Source organism: Podarcis raffonei, chromosome 6 (assembly GCF_027172205.1).
Source record: "Podarcis raffonei isolate rPodRaf1 chromosome 6, rPodRaf1.pri, whole genome shotgun sequence".
Lineage (NCBI taxonomy): Eukaryota > Metazoa > Chordata > Lepidosauria > Squamata > Lacertidae > Podarcis > Podarcis raffonei.
Genome location: NC_070607.1, coordinates 80,350,975 through 80,371,992, shown reverse-complemented (window position 1 = coordinate 80,371,992; position 21,018 = coordinate 80,350,975). Strand labels below are relative to the sequence as shown.

At 44.8% G+C, this 21,018-nt stretch overlaps 1 protein-coding gene and 1 non-coding gene across 5 annotated transcripts in view; both read right to left on the bottom strand.

The window, feature by feature from the left end:
• Positions 1-20,651, bottom strand: part of SLC9A8 (solute carrier family 9 member A8) — a 66,458-nt gene extending 45,807 nt beyond the window's left edge. For 2 of the 4 annotated variants that reach the window (XM_053394215.1, XM_053394219.1), the window contains exons 1-3: positions 19,571-19,619; positions 9,302-9,480; positions 5,149-5,229 (exon numbers count right to left, since the gene is read on the bottom strand). In XM_053394215.1, the coding sequence (XP_053250190.1) occupies positions 5,149-5,229; positions 9,302-9,480; positions 19,571-19,617 (307 nt within the window). In that variant the 5' untranslated portion in view covers positions 19,618-19,619. Of the gene's footprint in view, positions 1-5,148; positions 5,230-9,301; positions 9,481-19,570; positions 19,620-20,451; positions 20,547-20,604 lie in introns of those variants that run through there. The other 2 variants (XM_053394216.1, XM_053394217.1) reach the window with 2 other exon arrangements.
• Positions 5,881-6,067, bottom strand: LOC128416767 (U2 spliceosomal RNA). Its single transcript, XR_008331289.1, has one exon. It is a non-coding gene; the product is annotated as a U2 spliceosomal RNA (small nuclear RNA).
• Positions 20,652-21,018: the final 367 nt, after the last annotated feature.

Here is a 21,018-nt window from a genome sequence, read left to right as displayed (position 1 = left end):
ACCCTCGCCAGCTGATCCGCACAGCCCTTCAACACCTTTCCAGTGATGCCATCAGGTCCAGCCGCCTTCCTCGGATTCACCATCCTCAATACCTTTCTCACCTCATGCTCCTCTACCGTGAATGAGGGGCCCCTATGGGCTGGTGGCTGTAATACCGGCGTCTCAGGTGTGCGTGCAAAGCTTATACCCAGAACAAACTTAGTTGGTCTCTAAGGTGCTACTGGACAATTTTTTATTTATTTTATTTATTTCCACTAGATGCAAATTCAGTCTTCTGTTCTTGTTTACGGGGTATGCATACTGAATTTGCAGTGCTAAATTCCTAAATTGTGCTTTTATTAACAGATGCTCTTGAGCTGTATCTCATTGGTTGTGGGTTTTTTTGTTTGTTTTGTTTTTTATATATATATTGCGATCCACCCTGTGACCACATGGCAGGATAAAAAAACTCCCAAATAAATAAATAAAATTACAATGGCACACGTTCTCATGCTTTGAAGGCATAGTTTCTCAGAAATCAGGAATGCTACACCAGCATGCCAAACCAGTGGGTAAGCAGAATCCAGCTGCTGAACTTTTCAAACATATTCGCAAATGCCTCAGAGTTTGATCTGGATTTAAGATGACAATCTCTTACTCTCCAAGTGACAGAAATAGCCCTCATTACGCTACAGTGAAGATGCTTCATAATCTTGCAGTAGCTGTAAAATTTTAAGATACAAAGATTAGGTTCTCAGAGCAAGCTCAGTAGCATACACCCTTAAGGAAGCACTTCTGTAAGATTGACCAAGATTAAGGTGCCCCTCCTCCCCAGCTCCTAGGCACATCTCAGTTTTGTAATAAACAATTAGAGAAGTCAGCCTGAACCATTTCAGAGGCAGATTAGTAAAGCTTTAATGGATAGATCTGGTTTATTTATTTTTTGTGCCAAATATGATCCGAAACAAGCTCTTTCATTTTGAGTCCAAAGTTAGCAGGTACATTGCATGTCATAGTGAAAGCACTTCTGCTAACCACTTCTGCTTTTCCATTTAGCAATAAAAACTGGAACAAAAACATATCTGACCATTTGTCTATCTGGCTCAGTACTATCTACATCAAGGGCGGGCAGGAAGCAGATAAGAGATCTATTTCCTATAAGATTTATGACTTCCAGGGTTTTTTTAAAAAAACAAATAAATCTGCCCCACCCTCCAAAAATACTTTTTTTTGCTAAAGAAAGAAAGAGAGAAAGAGAGAGAGAAAGAAAGAAAGAAAGAAAGAAAGAAAGAAAGAAAGAAAGAAAGAAAGAAAGAAGGAAGGAAGAGGATGACAGCCAGGGGGCAGTAACCAATTTTTTTTTATGATGAAGGACGACGAGCTCAGCTCAGTTCTGGTACTCACAACAAATTCAGAATCCCTTAATTCTAGGTACATGTCTTTTGTACCTGCTCCCAGTTGGTAGATCTCAGGGCTTACATCCTGCAAGTCTAAATGCTGCCCACCTTGGTTCACACTGACTGGCAATGGCTCTCCAAGGTTTCACAAGGGAATCTTTCACGGCCCTATCTGAAGATACCAGGGATTGAATCTTTTTGGATTCAGCCCATGTGCTCTACCAACTGAGCTACATCCCTCCCCCTTCAGGACAGCTCCTGAAGGATAATGTGGCTGGTGGTATCATATGCCAATGAGAGGTTCAGCAGAACCAACAGGCATGTGCTTCCCCTGTCCAGTTCCCGCATAGATCATCCACCTGGTCGGTCCTAAACAAACCAGAATCAGGCCTGAACTCATATAGGAAAGAATTCAGATAGTGAGCTTCATCCAAGAAAGGCAAGAGGTTGTTTGCCACGTTCCAGGACCTTAATCAAGAATAGAACAGTGGACACAGTCTGAGAATTATCTAGGGCAATGGGATCCAATCATGCCTTTTTCAACAGTGGTCTCACCACAGCCTCCACACCTCTAGGCTTTACCATCACAAGTGAACTAACTCTTCTACCCACTGCAATATTTTATGGTCTCCTTGCTTGTACTTTCTGTCTCTCTCTCTTTCTGCTCGTACTTTAATGGCCTTTCCAAAACAGCACTCCCTTATATTATTGCTCTTTCCTAAGTGTCTCATGGCTCGTCCACAGCCACTGCTAAAGTCCTATTTATCCTAAGGCTTTTGTCATTTGTTCCAGGGCCAACTCAGCATCTAATCCCCATCTTCTTCAGACAATGTCTCGAACGTGTTCCTCAGTTCAACTTGGATGTGCTTCACAGGACATATTGTTCCCCTAGTCAGCTTCTGTGTTTCTTTGCTCCTTTCTTGTGGCATTTTTATTCTCAGTTTGGCGTCTTGATGGCAGCTCCTCAATGGCATGCAATGTTTTAGTAGCATCATGATAATTAATACATGGCCTTTATGTAGTACTTAATTCCAAAGGGCTCAAAGCTTATCAGAATTACTTACATATTAATAAGAAGCAGCACTACGACCTTGATTATTTATAGAGAGCTTAAAACTATACTGGGCCCTGTAGAATAGCTCCATGAAAAAGAATTCCTTGCCAAAGGCTTACAACTTAACAATGCAACATAAGAACAGGGAGAGAAAAGAGCAATCTTAAGAAGAACAGCTAATAATTGCAGTTAAAAGAAGGGCTAGTTGTTTAGTGACTATTTATCTACATTAGCTCAGCAATACTTAACAACAAGCCTTAAGGCAGACTAGTGTTGACATAGCTATTTTACCCATGCTAAAGATGGAAATGAGCTGCTGCTGAAAGGTAGGCAATAGAACCATCCCCAACCCTGTATCCTTCAAATGATTTGGATGCAAACTACTATCATCTTCAGCCAGCATGGCCAATGGTCAGGGATGACGAGAGCTGCAATACAACATCGCCTGATGGATGGAGACACCTGCACTAAAGACCACAACCAGTGAGTTCATGACTGGTCTAAGATGTAAGGGATGTAAGGGACTTGAATTGCACAGTTCATGCTTTTAGCTACCAGATTTCCCTAAAAATAGCTTTCCATCTTGGATAAATCTTCCAACTTTCAGCTTGGGTGAATCACAGAATTGTAGAGTTGGAAGGGACGCAGGGGATCCTTTAGTCCAACCCCCTGCAATGTAGGAAACCCAACTAAAGCATCCATGACAGATGGCCATCCAACACTGCTTTAAAACCTCCCAAGAAGAAAAGCCCACAACCTCCCAAGGTAGTCTGTTCCACTGTTGAAGAGCTCTTATCGTCAGAAAATTCTTTCTGATGTTTCGTTGGAATCTCCTTTCTTGTAACTTGAAGCCATGGGTATGGGTCCTACCCTCCAGGAGAAAGCAAGCTTGCTCCATCTTTCATGTGTCAGCCCTTTGGATATTTGACAATGGCTACCCTATCTCTTCTCAGTCTCATTTTATCTAGGCTAAACATATCCAACTCCCTCAATTGTTCCTCACAAGACTTGAAGGAAAGTCTCTCTTCTCCTTTCAGTTGACAATGTAAACAAAACTTGACTTCCTCATGCAACATAAAATCCACTATAGTCTCATTTGGACAAAATACAAAACACCTGAACAGATCTCAAGGTGAAGCACTCCCACTTCCTTTTCCACTCCCTTCAAGATACTCACGATGGAGAGACAGCTATTATGTGGAAACCTGATCAAACTGTGACCCGTGTTAACTATAGTTAAGGGATCAAACTGTGGTTTACGATCCTGTCTTCTTTGGTTAAGCCATAGCTAAGATTGAGCACAATCTGGAGACTGACATAAAAATAAACCAAAGTTAGTTGAAACTAAGTGGAGGCTTTTGATCTCCTCTTCACAATTGTACCGGAGGAGTGAGGACAGGAGTCCAAGGCTCATTCATGTAAAACTAAACCATAGTTTAGTGTTACACATCCATACCAGATCTATGTCTATTGTTCCCAATCTCTTTTCCCTGCAGGACTCCTTCTCGTGTTCTATTACGATAGCCTACTTTCCTATTGCCTATCATTTATCGTCTTTTGCTAACTGTCAGTCACACGTTTGGAGACAGCTGCAGAACGCTTCTTCGATTCCATACCTCTTCCAAGACCTTCAGCTGAGCAATATTTTGTATACACTAACAAGTCAAGCATAACCTCCATGCATCTGCCTACAGAGAACTGTGAAATCTGGAGAGCTACACACAGTATATCTGCTTCTGAAAGCGAGAGAGAAGCAATGGCTATATCTAGGCCAACTCCTGCCACAGGACACTATTAAACTGGGGGTGAAAGTTCTCTCCAAAATCAAGGAAACCTAAAAAAAAAAAAAGGCAAGCAAAAAAGCCCCTTACGAGCTCTTCACACCATAAATTCTTAACTTTATGATACTGGGTCTTGTTTATAAGAACTCTGTGCCCCTGCCTGTAAATTCTGCCTTCTCTGCTTTTGTGTATTTTTTAATAATGATCTAATTCATCAGGCCTCACACACAACCCGGTTGGTGCCTCTGAATTTTCTCCAGCTGCTCACATCCTTATGATAAGCATCTCCCTGGCTGTTGACACAGAGTCCATGAGAAAAGCAGATGGCTGCATGCCTGCTGCTATGGCTGCCATTAGGAACATGGAAACTGATTTATATCAGGTCAGACTATTGGTCCTTCTAGCTCAGTATTGTCTGGCAGGTGCTCTCCATGGTTTCAGGCAAAACTCTCTCCTAGGCCAACCTGGAGATGCCGGGGATTGAATCCAAGACCTTCTGCATGCAAAGCAGATGCTCTCCCACCAAGCCACATAAAGCTTGCTGAGTGACCTTGGGCCAGTCACTGCCTCTCAGCCTAACCTATCTCACAGGGTTGTGCAGAGATTAAAGGAGGGGGGAGAACCATGTGCGCAACCTTGAGCTCTTTAGAGACAAATGGTGAGATATAAATGCAATAAACAATAAATAAACAAATTCCCCCAAGCACAGCAATGGTTGGCTCTGGAGAGAACAGATCCCCCTGTGAACTAGATTAGCTCTCAGACAAGACCTGGTTCATTCTCTGCAAAACAGCCTGCACCGTCCCTTCTCCCTCTTACAGCACATTTGCTTCACTGAATCAGAATGAGCACTGGAAAGAAAGGGTGTGTTTTATCTGAACAATTAATAAGTACACAAGAATACAGTTCCTTTTCCCCATTGTTATGAGGTACTCACCTAAAGAAACAACAGCAACACTCTCTGGCATGAAATGCAGCCTGAATCTTATCAATAAATGCACCAATATGATGCAGATACCTGGCAGGGAAACAAAACAACATTTAGGTACAGTATGAACAGCAGCTACACAGCACAATTCAAACAAATTGTGTGATTCCCTTTGGAAATTAAAAAAAATGCAAAGCCAAAAAAAGATGTAGTAGCGATGGAGTTGAGAAATATCAAATATTGCCAGAACAGGGACAAGTGCATTAAAAGATGAAATAGTAGGTTTTACAGTGTTGTGCGGGTTTTTTTATTTTTAAGAAAATCTCCTTCAGTATCCCCCAGGTGGATAGAATCATTCTTGATGACTTGATTACAAAGAACCATGCATGACAGTGAACCTGCGTAACAGGGCTTTCGAGTGCCCTAAAAAGTCCTGATCCTAAACACATTGGCACAAATCTTAAGATAAATGAAGCTTACAGAAGGCACATTTCTCTTCTCCTCTTGCAGCCACCTGTGTGCCCCCAAAAGCCTCACTGAAGAGTCAGGAGAGCTCCACTAAACAATTTGGAATAAGGTGAGAGAGCTCTTTGGGGAGATGGGAAAAGGAAATATTCCTTCTACGAACGTCCTTCAGTTAACTTTTCTTAGGAGCCAGCCCAATTTTGGCCAATTATCTTCATCTCACATTGCTTAGGAAGACATCCCGACTCTCCCAAGATTGGTGACTGCAGGGGAATCAGGGGGTAGAAAACTTTCCTTTCCACTGTCTTCTGTAAAATAACTTACCTTAGGATGCCAGCTGTTTACATGGCCATTAATCCAATGGATTTCAGTAGAACTTACCTTACAGGTAAAACATACTCAGATATTAAACTGATAAGAACAGATGCAACACTTGATCTTAGCCAAAAGGCCAAGAACTTCTTGATACTATCCCTATCAGTTCCGCAGAAGTGCCATTGCTGTGGTGGACTGTCCAAATCTGGTATCTGGCATTTACAAACTGGACAAGGACAACTGGCCCACTAGTGCATTGGTCTGCAAATGGTAGTTCAGGACCCATAACCAGGTCACAGGTAGATGGATAGAAACAAAGCATTAAAAATGGCTCCCCAAATACAGATTTGGGCTGAAAGGGGTCCCAGGGCTGAAAATATTGAAGACTACTACTCTGATAAGTGGGGTACATGGGAGTGCTCAGATCCGTTCCCCCAAATCTCTCAGTTGTGATTTGGAGCAGTTATTAGGAGGAGCAGTCTTGTCCGAGCAGAATGAGAGGCTCTTGCTGCTTCTTAACGTCTTCATACCTCAGTGCAAATGAAAGTCTCTCTGCTAGTCCCTCTGCCCACTTCAAGGGGATTCTGTGAAGAGCAGAAGGCTGGTGGCAACCATAAAAAAAATGGCTGACTAATCCACCAAGCCAGCCTTTGCGGACTCCCCAGCCCACGTGTTTATTTTGTGCCAGCTAGTTATAGTTCTGTTGTTACGGGTGTAGTAGCTGGACAGTTAATGGCACAAAACCACTACTTGGGGTAGGGGTGGGTAGTAGCAGGTAGATGGCACTCGCAGCACTGGCTGCTTCCAGGACAGTTTTTAATACAGTCCAGGTCTTAAGTTTATATTAGTATATTTTGCTAGAAAAGGGAGGGAAAGAATCTTCCATCACTCCAAAGCAACCTTTTAAATTCTTTGTGATGTTTAGACTTTGAGTTGCATTATCTTCTGCCCTTTCCTTTGGCTTGGAACTTTCATTTTTATGACTACTTAAACATCAAGTTAGCCTTGGATGCAAGGCAGATGCCGGTTTCCTCTAAAGACAAAGGGCTGTTTTGCACAAACAAGGAATGTTCGTTTATTTGGAATAAAAACTATCTCAATTTTACTGCCTTCTTTTGCTTTGTTTAAAGTCTCTTGGCACTTTATCATAGGATCTGCCTCCCTGTGCTTATACAAAATGTCTACGGTATTGCAAACAAGCCTGTGCTTTCTCACACGAAGTGAATATTCTTATTACAGCAGACGTCTAAAAGATCACAGAAAACTGTCCAACGTTTGTGTTTTTCTGGAAAGGACATGCACACACACACACACACACACACACTTGCAATTAATAAAGAACAACCTGAAGTTAACACGGCTCTGTTTCAGAGTGGTATTCCCAGCAGAATGCACACACCAAGTGCCAACCTTTCCTGGTCTCCAACCAGCACATAAGATGGAGCGCACAGGACCATCTCCACAGGTACGCTATGTAAGAACACAAGAGTCCTGAAGAATCAGCTCATCTAGTCCAACATCCCGGCCAACAAGGTAACTCCAGGAAGCCCACAAGCAAAGTATGAAGGCAGCAGTCCCTGACGCCCCAATATTCCCACCAAGTGACAGGTGTTTAGCAGGAAACTACCTTTGCGCATGGGAGCTGCATAAAGCAGGGGTGGGGAACGTCTGTCCCATGGGCTAAATGTGGCCTTGCAACTCCTCTGTCTGTGGCCAGGTGTCCACACACTTATCAGCAAGGGTCTTCAAAGGCAACCCTTGCCCTAAGAGATCACAACTCAGTGGCAGAACACATGGTGTGCATGCAGAAAGCCCCACATTCAGCCCTTTCTATCTCTAGTTAAAAAGATCAGGTAGCAGGTGTTGTCAAGTTCAGCCAGATACCCTAGAAAACCATTGCCAAAGTAGACAATACTAGGTGTGATGGATGGCCTATGGCAGGTTCCTCTAGCCTAGTACAAATATGTTATCACCATCAACACAGAAAGGTACATGACTTTGGAGAGCGGAAAATGCCAGTTGGGCAATACTATCTCAATCTATTGCAATTAAATTTGCCAAACGCCTTCTACATGCCCTGCAGATGTTGCAGGACTCCAACTCTCATTAGCCCTACCAGCAGGGCCAATGATCAGCGACACTGGGTGATGTAGTCCAGCAACATCTGGAGGGCCTTGGGTTCTCTTTTCCCTGCTTTAGGGCAGCAGCATCTTGTCCAGCCCTCCCACTCCCTTCTGCTTAGCACAAACCTGAAGAAGAGCTCTCCAGAACTCAAAAGATTTGCTCACTACTTTGTGAGACATTTGTTGGTGCTAACAGAGCTATTCTTCTTCTGCGATGGCATGAATACTAGTGAACAAATGACTGTGGGCCCTGCAGTACCCAGAAAAGCATGACAGCGAGGATGCAATGGAAGCAGCAAAGTGTGTCTTCTTCACTGCCACTGAGCAGGCTCAATAATGAGCATTCACTGTCATTCCATCCCAGTCTTCTGGAGTTTTCCTCACATGAATTCAAGCAGAATCCCAGTTTGTTTCATTGCCGTCAACACTGGTATACACCAACAAGTCTCCCACCAAGTGGGATAGGGGCATCCATATATTCCACAGATCAACCAGGGCTTCAGTAAGACAGCCAGTCATATTATCTGGAAAAATTTCCCAAAGCCATTTGGAAACTAAACGAATCTATCAGCCTCTGAGGGCAGATCATCCTAACGGGTCCCTAATATCTCATGGGCTTGTGTAAATACAACAATCCACATAGAGAATCGCCCAGTTCATATGCACTAAATAAGCATGCAAACAAAAACCATGCAAAAACTCAAAGGAACAAAAAAGTTTACTAATGCTCCACACTGAAATAAAGCTAGTGATTGGGACGGGGAGGAGAAAAGAAAGTACTATGAGATATTTTCTCAACTATTATTTGACTTCAGACCCTCAGAAGCAGACTAGTTTGCTTGTTTTTTTAAGGATCAGAAACATAATACAGTCATACCTCGGGTTACAGCCGCTTCAGGTTGCGTCCTTTCGGGTTGCGGGCCGCCGAAACCCAGAAGTACCGGAATGGGTTACTTGCAGGTTTCGGCGGTTGCAACCCGCCCGTGCAGATGCCAGACGCAGGTTGCAAACACTTTGGGTTGCAAACGTGCATCCCACACGGATCACATTCGTAACTCGAACGTCCACTGTACCAGCGACCAATTCTTGACAGGAATAGCAAACATGTAAATGACAGTGGCCTGTGAACAGTGAAACAGGGGACTTGGGTAACAGACATGTTTAGGTTACCCATGTTCCTATGTTTCCACTTGTCCACCTGCATTTACTCTGGAGAGCAGCCAAGATAACTGATCAGAAAGTCTTGGATGCACATTCACCTAATACAAGAAGACTAAAGAATATAGTCATGCCGCTTGACTGCTCCTCTTGTTGAGCTTGCACCCCAGTTTGCACTGGAAGGATAGGCTTGGCAGGTGTAGGAAGCACCAGCTTCGTGGTGAGCGCCAGCGTGGTGTGGAGGGTGGCACTGAGCACTTCATGGGTAGTGTTTGAGAACCTGTAAGACAAAGCACACCCAGGTCAGACTGAGGAGACACTCAGCTGGTTTTCTTCCAGCAGGAATCATTACTGAATGACTCACTGAAAGCTAAAAACTCATTTTCAAGTTATGCTTTCATTTCAGCCATCTTTGATATAATAAACATGGCAAAATGGTGTTAATCCTGGTCCACATACTGAACTACCTACACTCAGCTGCATGCACTAAAAACAAGGTTAGGAACATGCGATGTTGCCTAAGACCACAGACCAGTATTCTTCAACCATGAGTCCACCATATGTTGCCGGGCTGCGACTTCCATCATCCTGGACCACTGGCACAGCTGGATCAGATTTGTAGTCCAGTAACACCCAAGGAGCCAAGGTTGAAGAACACTGATATAGACCAGGCATAGGCAAACTCTGCCCTCCAGATGTTTTGGGACTACAACTCCCATCATCCCTGGCTAACAGGACCAGTGGTCAGGGATGATGGGAGTTGTAGTCCCAAAGCATCTGGCGGGCCAAGTTTGCCTATGCCTGATATAGACAATTTGTCGATTTAGTCCATTGCTGAAGTTTCAGAGGAGGAGCAGACCTCCAAGTTTTCAAGAAAAGGTCATTCCCCGTCCGCTGCAGGCACCTGAACCTTTTAACTAGACATGCCAGAGACTGAACCTGGGATGTTATACATGCAAAGCACTATCTCTGAATTACTCTCACCCCCACCAATGATTTAGTACACAGTAAATGTTCACTGGATAAAGTTTTTTTCCCCCGTTATCCCCCCCAAAATTGTGAAAATGTGGGCACCTGTCAGAGACCCTAGTGTCCTGCACTTCTGCTCTGAATGAACATGTGTCAGATGCCACAATAGAGTATTCAGTAAGAAGCTACACTGAAATTAAGTGCTCATTAAGTACATGTTCCTATATACGAGTATGTTGCCTCGGGTATGCGAGGTGACATGTTTTGCTGCTTTAAATTTTCTGCTGTGCAGCACTGAGCCTGCCTAGACAAAAAACAAATTAAAGATGCCACAGGAAGATGGGGTGTGTGGGTGTGGGTGTTTGTGGGTGTTTTAAAGGGCTCTCTGCTCATGAATAGTCTGCAGCTTTCAAGGTGTTCCCTGCAGGATCAGGTCCCTTGGGACAAAGAGGAGGAGGAGCTGGATCTTCACAGGAGTGGGGAGGTGATTTGGGGAAAGCTGCTGATGGAGATAGAATGTATTTCAGCAAGGTATATGGTCATTTCTAGAAAGGCAGCCACAAAAGGAGGTAAGTGCAGGAAGTAAAGGAGTTAGCAGGGTTTGTGAAAGTGAGATATCAGGAAAGGGCCAGCAGAGGCAAGATGCAAAGCAAAACATAACAAGAACAGGCAAAAGCCAGGAGAGAAGCTATAGTAAATGCTTTGCTGCACAGAGCAAAGGCTGCCAAGAGGAAGTTTATACAGGGACAAAAAAGGGCATTCACAAATCAAAGAGGGGAGTGGTGGAACTGGGCAAAGAGCCAGCAGAAGTAGCTGGGCCCCAGGAGGCCTGTGATTTTCCAGAAATTCAGTGCCTTATGGAGCAAGGCTTAAGCCCAACTGCACAAGGTCCAGCAACTGAGGACCATGTCAGCATTTAGAAAGGAAAAGCAGCAAGGACATTAAAAACACACCCCAAAACCCCTGTATCTGATGTTTTATCTGACAGCCTTGGATGTAAATCTTCCCAATGTGATGCAAAAAAACCCCCACCCACAATTTGCAGAAAGCAGGTTACAGAAGCAAGCAAACAAGCAGGAGTATTGGTGGTAGGGATATCCCAGAATGCTTCAATTACATGGCAATATTGTGATGAATGAGCAGCTATGCACTTTGCTTGGCACTCTTGTTCTACTTCTTTGAGAGGGAAGAGACAACCACGTTGATCCTTGGACTTAAACCTCGTAAGAGAGGGTAGATGCCTTAGGGTACCTTCATGCAACCAGTATCTTAAACAGCTCAGGACCACAATACATCAAAGACCGCCTCTCCCCGTATAAACCAGCTCAGACTGTGCAATCATCCTCTAAGGGCCTTCTTCGTGTTCCTCCTCCATGGGAGGACAGGAGGCTCGCAACACAAGAACGGGCCACGAGAACCATGAGAACGGGACTTTTCTGAAATGACTGCCTGCTTGTGGAATGCCTCCCCAAGGATGCTTATCTGGCTTGCTTTGTTTCAAGAAATTATTTCCTGGGGTCAATCCCTCAACAACTTTTAACCCTAAAAAGCTCAACAACTTCACGGCCCTTCACTTCATCAAATCTGGCCCTCTTTGAAAAAAGTTTGGACACCACTGAGCTAGGCCAAGTTGGTGAGAAATTGAGGTTGTGACAGTCTTGGATGATGAAGCACGCGGGGGCGCGGATGTGGATCATGCACTTCGTGATATTGATGACTGGCAGGGGAGGGTGGTCTTGTGCTACCTAAACAACACAGAAAGACCCCAAGAGAACCTGAGGTGTTCTCAAGGAAGCAGAACATATACAAGTTCATGCCAAGATGGAAATAATGGGCAATTATTGCTAGACACAATGGGCTCCTCAAATCATCCTTTTTACGCTACATCAATGTTGTTTTGTGTTTGTGATGGTATTTTGGAGGTTATATATGATTCCTTTTTCAATACTGCTTTAGGCCAGCAAATGTTTTGGGGTGGACATTCTGCTTTGTTTCCAATCAGTGCATGCTCCATACTTTCCTGTTGAAATCCTGTAACTTTTTGTTCCACTTTTGTTGCACTATAGTAAAATAATGCCCCTCCAAATGGCAATAACATAACCTTGGGGAATTATTGCAGAACAAGCAATAAAGTGGAATGGTTTGTGGACAGTCCAGTGTAAATCTATCACTAATGCAATATTATTAAATCGGTGACATGTTGCAGAATATACCTGAAGAAAAAAAAGGTGTGAAGGGGGGAAATACACGTTGAATTATTATGGTGCAGTCATATATTCAAGTATTCAACAAGACAAGAGTATTTGGTATATTGTCACGCACATGGCAAAAACAAATAGTAGCACATGATGACAAATGGACTCTAGCATTAGGTACTGGATTAAAAGAGGACATGGACTGAGGGTATCATAAGCTTTTATCTATAAAAGGTGAAAATAACTAGAACCTGCAATAAAATGTTGCAGTACATTGTGCTCCTGTACAAAGTGCCAGCCAGCCAAAGATGCCCTTTTCCAGTATATGCCATTTCATTCTTCTTCTCCCACCTGTTTCTCATTACAATCTATCCAACGGTTAATCAGCATTCTGTGTCCACTGTAGTAGAGTAGGGATTGGCAAAGGGCAAAGTGATTTTATTTCACAACAGGAATTATGGTGTCATATCTTGAACCACTATATGCAAAACCTCAGCATGTCACAAGTTTTTCTCAGAGAGAAACCCACCAAATAAGCTAAGGAAACAAAGAAGTAGGTTTAGGTTGTACAGCATGCTTGCCTAAGAGTTCAACTGCCACTTTTAGTATAAAAAATGACCAAGTCTTTTTTTTGGGGGGGGGTGGCTTATATGTATTTTTAAAATATAGTTTGTGCTTCTGCAAGCTTGGGGAGGCGTTCCCCAAAGTCTGCTGATACCTCCTTTCATGTGTTTTGTGCTGTTTGGGTAATACAGTGGTGCCCCGCAAGACGAAAATAATCCGTTCTGCGGGTGCCTTCGTCTTGCAGGGATTTTCGTCTTGCGGAGTAATTGACAGATAAGCGGCTTAGCGGCTTTTAGCGGCTTAGTGGATAAGCGGCAATTTACAGATAAGGAGCTTAGCGCCTTTCAGAAAAGGCAAAAAAAAGGGGAGACCACGGAAAAAAATTCGTTTTGCGAGACAGCCCCATAGAAAACTTCGTCTTGCGAAGCAGAAAAAATATCGGAAAGCCCTTTTGTCTTGCGCGTTTTTCGTTTAGCGGGGCATTTGTCTAGCGGGGTACCACTGTATAAGGGCCCACGCTCAAAGGAGGATACCTGGTAAAGGTTAAAGGACCCCTCACAGTTAAGTCCCGTCGCGAACGACTCTGGGGTTGCAGCGCTCAACTTGCTTTACTGGCTGAGGGAGCCAACATTTGTCCACAGACAGTTTTTCCAGGTCATGTGGCCAGCATGATTAAGCTGCTTCTGGCGAAACCAGAGCAGCACACGGAAACACCACTTACCTTCCCGCCGGAGCGGTACCTATTTATCTACTTGCACTTGACGTGCTTTCAAACTGCTAGCTTGGCAGGAGCTGGGACAGAGCAACGGGAGCTCATCCCGTCGCGGGGATTCGAACCACCGACCGTCCGATCGGCAAGCCCTAGGCTCAGTGGTTTAGACCACAGTGCCACCCGCATCCCTGAGGATACCTTACTCATGTTTAAATGTTTTTAATTCTTTTGATACTGTTTGTATTGCTTTTGTTTTGTATTGTCTGCTGCCCTGGGCTTCTCTGGGAAGAAAGTCAGGATAAACATAAGAGTGAGAAAATAAAATAAACCATAAATAATAAGCAAAGAAAGCTGCTGTTCCCTTTTTTATTATCTCTACAGTTTGAAAGCCTGCTTCTGAAGACTGGGAACTCTGGCCTACTCTTGCTGTTTCAGGCTATTTTGCTATATTTACAAAGAATGCTCATGTTTAATAAAATACATGTAGTGCTGTTTTTTGAAGAATACTAACAAAAGATGACCTGCTTCAAAATGCTGCAGTGAGGTGCTGCTGTTCAGATTCTAGCTGCTCTGTTCCATTTCTCCTTCCCCACTACTGCTTTTCCGGGGCATTTTACCGCCAACAGTCAGGCAGAATTTTAGCACACCTAAAACTCACTGGGGTATCTTGGAGGTTCCCCCCTTTATAATTTCTCTTCCTTTAAAAAAAATGTACTTCAGCTCACTTTGGGGTTACTCCAAACCCTCTTGTGCAGGCGTACTGCTGCTTTGGCTACTTAAGCAACAATACTCACAATCTGAACAACAGAAAAAGAGGAAATGATATAAAAATGCAATATCATTAAGCAATGGCTCAACAGTGACTGTAAAACTAAGGGATCAATCTTAGAGGAAGAGCCACCAGGATGAGTGGGGTTAGGACAGAGTAAAAAATGTACAAAAGAGGATCAAATTTATGTTGGAAATGTTCAGATGCAGAGGGCTCCTTAATTCACATGTGGTGGCAATGCAAATTTGTGGGGGGGGGGGGAATACGGGAAATTATATATAACAAACTAAAAAAGATGCTTAAGTGCCCCAAAAACCCAGAAGCATTCCTGTTAGCAATAGTAGGTGAGAAAATACCAAACAAAGTTAAAAACTTATTTCTTTATGCAACAGCAGCCGCAATAATACTGTACGCAAAAATGTGGAACGAGAAGGCTATCCCAACAAAGGATCAATGGCTGCTTAAATAGAATATGTTGAACTAGCAAGTATGACGGCCAAAATAAGAAATATAGATGGAAAGATAGTAACAAGCGAGGGGGAACAATTTGAAGGGTATTTAAAATGAAGTGGTACTAAGATAAATCTACAAGCAGGGATAAATCTGTGATCAGCAGCAGGCAAAATAAAGGATCATGAATGGAAGGAGAAAAGAATAGATAACCCATGGAGATGTAGCAAACTAATGAATCTGTAATAGGATGTCAATGAAAGATAGGTTGGGAAGTCTGTATTAGATCTGATAGGATGGGGAAAGGTATGTATAATGTATGCTGGAAAATGCATAACTAAAAATAAATTTTAAAAAACTGATCTCACACAAGACTTTTCTGAGGTTTGCAAGCAGAGCCCTGAGGCATCCCTAGGCCCACATTCAAAGAAAATTGAGAATGATTTATGGTGCCCACATCACATCAGGTGAAGCATTATTCTGGCAGCTTGGTGAAGCTTTGCTGGAGTGGTGGGGGACAGGCACATGCTGAGGGTGGCATGTGGGGCAGGGAGAATCTTCCAAAGCTTGGCATACAAATCCTACATTTGTACCTTTCTGCTAAACTATCAAGCCTGTAATCTGCCGCTTCTTCCTCTTTTTCCTGCCCAAACTCGTATGCCAACAAACTTATGAGATGTCCACACTTTCCCCAAAGACTTCGTAATGGCTTTGCTCACCCCTCCAGCCACAACCTGAAGGACACAACTTTGGGATGATGGTTCTCTGGTCTCTTTCTTTTTCTACACTTATGTAAATCGTATCATTTATATAAAATCCTTATTGCTGTTTGATATTTGACAGCTATTTACCTAAGTCCTTTGCTGTGAATACCTTCAGAGACCCTTAATAAAAGAACGTTACAAACCATATTTTAAAAATAAAAGCTATATTTTCTTTTTCTTTCTTAAACTTGCACATTAAATGCAAAGGAACCTCTAATGTAAAAATGAGAGAGGAGGGATAGAGTGGATTTCTGGACTACGCCACCTTAATTTACCTATCCCAGCTCAGCTGGGATCCAGTTTGCTGAGCCATGGCTGAAAAAGAAGTACTGCTTGGGAATGTGGCACGGGTGGGACCAGAGGGGTGACAGGCTGAATCCTATGCCTGTTTAATTTAGTCACATGACATGGCAACCCAGCGCCCAGTTAAGCCAGAAACCCAGTTAAGCCAACAAAAAGAGTGGAGTAAACTCAAACACTGTTTTATAGGCTTGTTTTCCATCTGCCAGACTTAGGCCAGCTGAGCCAGCAACAGCCCTGCTCCTGGATAGAGCTTGGATCTGGTGTACCTCTGGTTACGAACTTAATTCGTAAACATTTACATGCAGCCGCTGGGAGAGATCATCAGGAGGTTTGGGCTGGGTGTTCATCAGTATGCGGATGATACCCAGCTCTACCTCTCTTTTAAATCAGAACCAGTGAGGGCGGTGAAGGTCCTGTGTGAGTGTCTGGAGGCGGTTGGAGGATGGATGGCGGCTAACAGATTGAGGTTGAATCCTGACAAGACAGAAGTACTGTTTTTGAGGGACAGGAGGCGGGCAGGTGTGGAGGATTCCCTGGTCCTGAATGGGGTAACTGTGCCCCTGAAGGACCAGGTGCGCAGCCTGGGAGTCATTTTGGACTCACAGCTGTCCATGGAGGCACAGGTCAAATCTGTGACCAGGGCAGCTGTTTACCAGCTCCATCTGGTACGTAGGCTGAGATCCTATCTGCCTGCGGACTGTCTCGCCAGAGTGGTGCATGCTCTGGTTATCTCCCGCTTGGACTACTGCAATGCGCTCTACGTGGGGCTACCTTTGAAGGTGACTCGGAAACTACAACTAATCCAGAATGCAGCAGCTAGACTGGTGACTGGGGGCGGCTGCCGAGACCATATAACACCGGTCTTGAAAGACCTACATTGGCTCCCAGTACGTTTCCGAGCACAATTCAAAGTGTTGGTGCTGACCTTTAAAGCCCTAAACGGCCTCGGTCCAGTATACCTGAAGGAGCGTCTCCACCCCCATCATTCTGCCCGGACGCTGAGATCCAGCGCCGAGGGCCTTCTGGCGGTTCCCTCATTGCGAGAAGCAAAGCTACAGGGAACCAGGCAGAGGGCCTTCTCGGTAGTGGCGCCCGCCCTGTGGAACGCCCTTCCAGCAGATGTCAAAGAGATAAACAACTACCTGACATTCAGAAGACATCTTAAGGCAGCCCTGTTCAGGGAAGTTTTTAACGTGTGATATTTTACTGTATTTTTGGTTTTTATGGAAGCCGCCCAGAGTGGCTGGGGAGGCCCAGCCAGATGGGCGGGGTATAAATAATAAATTATTATTATTATTATTATTATTATTATTATTATTATTATTAATTCATTCTGGAGGTCTGTTCTTAAGCTGAAACTGTTCTTATTCTGAAGCACGCTTTCGCTAATGGGGACTCCTGCTGCGCATGAACCTCTGGCGTGCGATTTCCATTCGCATCCTGGGGCAAAGTTCACAACCAGGAGCAGCTACTTCCGGGTTAGCGGAGCTCATAACCTGAAGCATTTGTAACCTGAAGTGTTCGTAACCAGAGGTACCACTGTACTTTATGCCGGCTCAATTTATACCACCAGCTGTATACAGGATTGTTCCCTTAACCACTGCTTTGTGAAACAGTTGTGAAGTGCATCAGTGTGTGAACTAGGTCCACAAGTCATTGTCCCTCATCCTAACTAACCTCAAAAACCTCTAGCAAAAAGTGTGTCAACATAAAGAAATTCAAGTGGGGAGCAGCAATATTTTGCTGGGGGGGGAGAGGAAAAACAAGTCAACTTGCTCTCCCCCTTCACTTTTCTTACAGCTACTTGGCACAAGATGTACTGGTGACCATCAGTTTGGATAATACTTTGAAGGATTACACAAATTATTGGACAAGGCTATCAAGCCACAATGGCTAAGTTCTTTCTCTAATGTTGAAGGCAGTACACCTCTGACTATTACTTGCTAGGAATCACTGTGAGTAGAGGATGTGGGATTATAATAAGGCTTTGGCCTGATCCACCAGGGCTTTGCTTATGTTTTGATAGATTCTCTGGCTCCATATTCCTTCAGTCAGCAGCCAGTTCTCCCTGTAAATGTGTTGGGCCATCCTGCAAGTTACCTAATGTGCCCATCCCTTTGAGCAGATGATTTCATTAAATAGGAAGGAAGGAAGCAAACAAACATCCTCTCCCTTCCAGTCTAAGATAGCCCCAAACCAATTCTAGGGGCCTTGCTAAGGCTGAAAATAAGTATACAGCAAGGCAGTACAGTAGTACCTCGGGTTACATACGCTTCGGGTTACATACACTTCAGGTTACAGACTCTGCTAACCCAGAAATATTGCTTCAGGTTAAGAACTTTGCTTCAGGATGAAAACAGAAATCGTGCTCCAGCGGCGCGGCAGCAGCGGGAGGCCCCATTAGCTAAAGTGGTGCTTCAGGTTAAGAACAATTTCAGGTTAAGTAAGGACCTCCGGAACGAATTAAGTACTTAACCCGAGGTACCACTGTAATAGCTCTTTTTCAGCCTAGCAACTTGGCAAGTACTGCCTACTGGTAGACATGCCATGTGCTGATCATCTTCAGGGGCTGCAGCTGACTGCATGCAGCACAACCAACTCTGATTTCTAAAATTCTGTAGGTGGTTTGATTTGTTGGGAAGGGAGAAGTGACAGGCATCCACACTTAATTCTCTCGCTTAATCACCCCAATTCTCACATACTTGCAAATCTTAGCTGAAAGCAAAGTGCTGACTGGCAGTGGTTAGCTTTTTGATTTGCACCCACCCTGAGATACTAAGCTATTATAGAAAAGAACTCCAGATAAATCCATACACAGGAGGAAGTGAAGAGGAGAAACATGTCCTTGATTGTGGATCAGCTTATCTGGCATAAGTGATTTGATTTCTCAAATGACATGTACCAGCATCTGGAACTTGAGCTGGTAATACCCCCAGGGCCCCTATATGCTGACTCAGGTGTGTATTCACATGCAACACTTAAAAGCACTTTTATGAGCTATTTGTGTGCAAGCATTCAGGTTGTCAACAGAAGAATAAAAGGCGTCTCCTAAATGCATGGGAGCATGCTGCCCAAGGTAGATTTTACATTTGGACAACAGATAAAGGGAGAGGACTTTATATGCTGCCGTAAATTCCAAAGGATGGGATAGCAATCTAATGTTGATTTATTTTACATTTTTATCGCCAAGGTGCTCAATGTGGCATGTACAATTCTCCCTTACATCCCCAATTTTCCATCCCCAGAGCACCTCTGTAAAGTAGACTAGGCTGATACTATAAACTGGTTCAGATATAACCCTAGGCCAAACCATGTTTTCACACAAATAAGCAGGTTCCTGGAGTCAAAACCCAGGCCCTGCTTCTCCTCTGGTTCTACTGCTGCTGAGCTACTCAGGACTAAACCATGATGCGGCTTAGGTATATGTCTGAACCTTGCCTTGTTTGTCTCACTCCAGACAAATCACAAGCTGTAACCAAAGGCAGTTCTCAGCGTACTATGCATGGTTTGTCTGAGAGATACAAATCATAAGCCTGAGTTCAGGATGCAACACTATGCCAAACCATGGTTTAGCCTTGCATAGTGTGGCCACAGAATGTCCAGCAGCCACAATCTTCACCCTGGTAATCCACATGAGTTCACACCAAACCACAGCATCCACACTTCTGTTTCTGCCATAATTTATAGGCATAGGTCAGCGCTTTGTAGGCACGGGTCCAAATGGTGGTTCTGTTTTTGTCCTATTGCTTTCCTCATAAAAAACTGAGGATGACCGTTTCCTCCCGTTCTGTGGTATGGAGCAGGTTTTCTCATGCACCGAGTCAAAAAACAAAACAAAAAAGCACTCAATATACGGCTCTTTAAAGCTGGCCCGTGTCTAGAAACACAGCACAAAAGGAAGTCTGGATGAGCCCTGAGTTTTCCTAGAGAAAGTGGAGAGTCAAGAAAAGAAACCCACTCTGACCCCATGCCTACAAGCTGTGCCTAGAAACTGCGGCACGAACCTCAGTCCGGATGATCCCCCAGTTAGGGCAAATGGCCTATGTGTGAACTGGGCCAGGGATTGGCCCCAGGTCACCCAATGTATTTTTCATTCCAAGGATTTGAACCCTGGCTTCCTGGCTTGTAGTCCAACATCCTCATTCTAACTGGCAACGAGGCTGGTTCAGGAAAGGGCTGAGGCAGACGAAAACAAGGGTGCGAACAAGGGTGTGGATTTTGGCCCCAAGGCGCTCTGCATATGCTCAGAGGCGCGTGCCCCTGGGGCGAGCAGGTCCATGAGGGCACCCGCTGAGGGGCGGGGCAGCGCCTGCCGTGGCTCTTTTCCCCTCTGCCCCGTTCAGCGCCTGCCTGGCCCGGCCCGGCCTCGCCTTCCCACGTTCCCTCTCGCCCGCATCGCCCTGGCAACCGGGGCCTCCATTCCTCCCGCCTCAGGCCTGCCGGGGATTTCCCCGCGGACGCGCCAGCCAGCCCCTCTCACGGGGCGCGCTTTCCCCCTCCCACTCCGCAAGGAGAACCCACTCACTCCATTTCCGCCATTTCCTCGCTTTCTTCTCCCTCCCGGATCTTAACTGGGGAGGGAAAACTATTACCTCACCGCACACCCCCCACCCTCACCCCGCCACCATAGAGAGCCGGGGCTAAACCGGCCGCGGCACACTTCCGGGTTCTCGCTTACGCCTCTCTGGGCTCCGGACGAGGCGTTTCCATGGCAAAAGGGCGGGGTGAGTATCGAGCGAGTGAGGCGCGCGGGTTTCCTGGCAGCGGCGTCACCGTAGCGTGGTCGGCGCTCGACATCACACCCGCCCTTCCGAAACGTGTCGCCCTGTTCCGCTGTGCTCGGAAAGGATGACGAGAGAAGGAGTTGCATGTGGATTCCCAGGAATGGGTGACGCGGACATTCCTTGTCCCGCCCTGGTCCCTTCTCCTTTCGTATCGCTTCTCTTCAGCTTATCAGCTGGGACTGCGATCCCCTAAAAATATATATTAAAAAATTCCTAGCTACGCCCACGACTGCGTTGCATACATGCAGTACATACAATACATACATTTTTCATGATAGGAAAAAGTAGCCCTTTCCATCTTCGTCAGA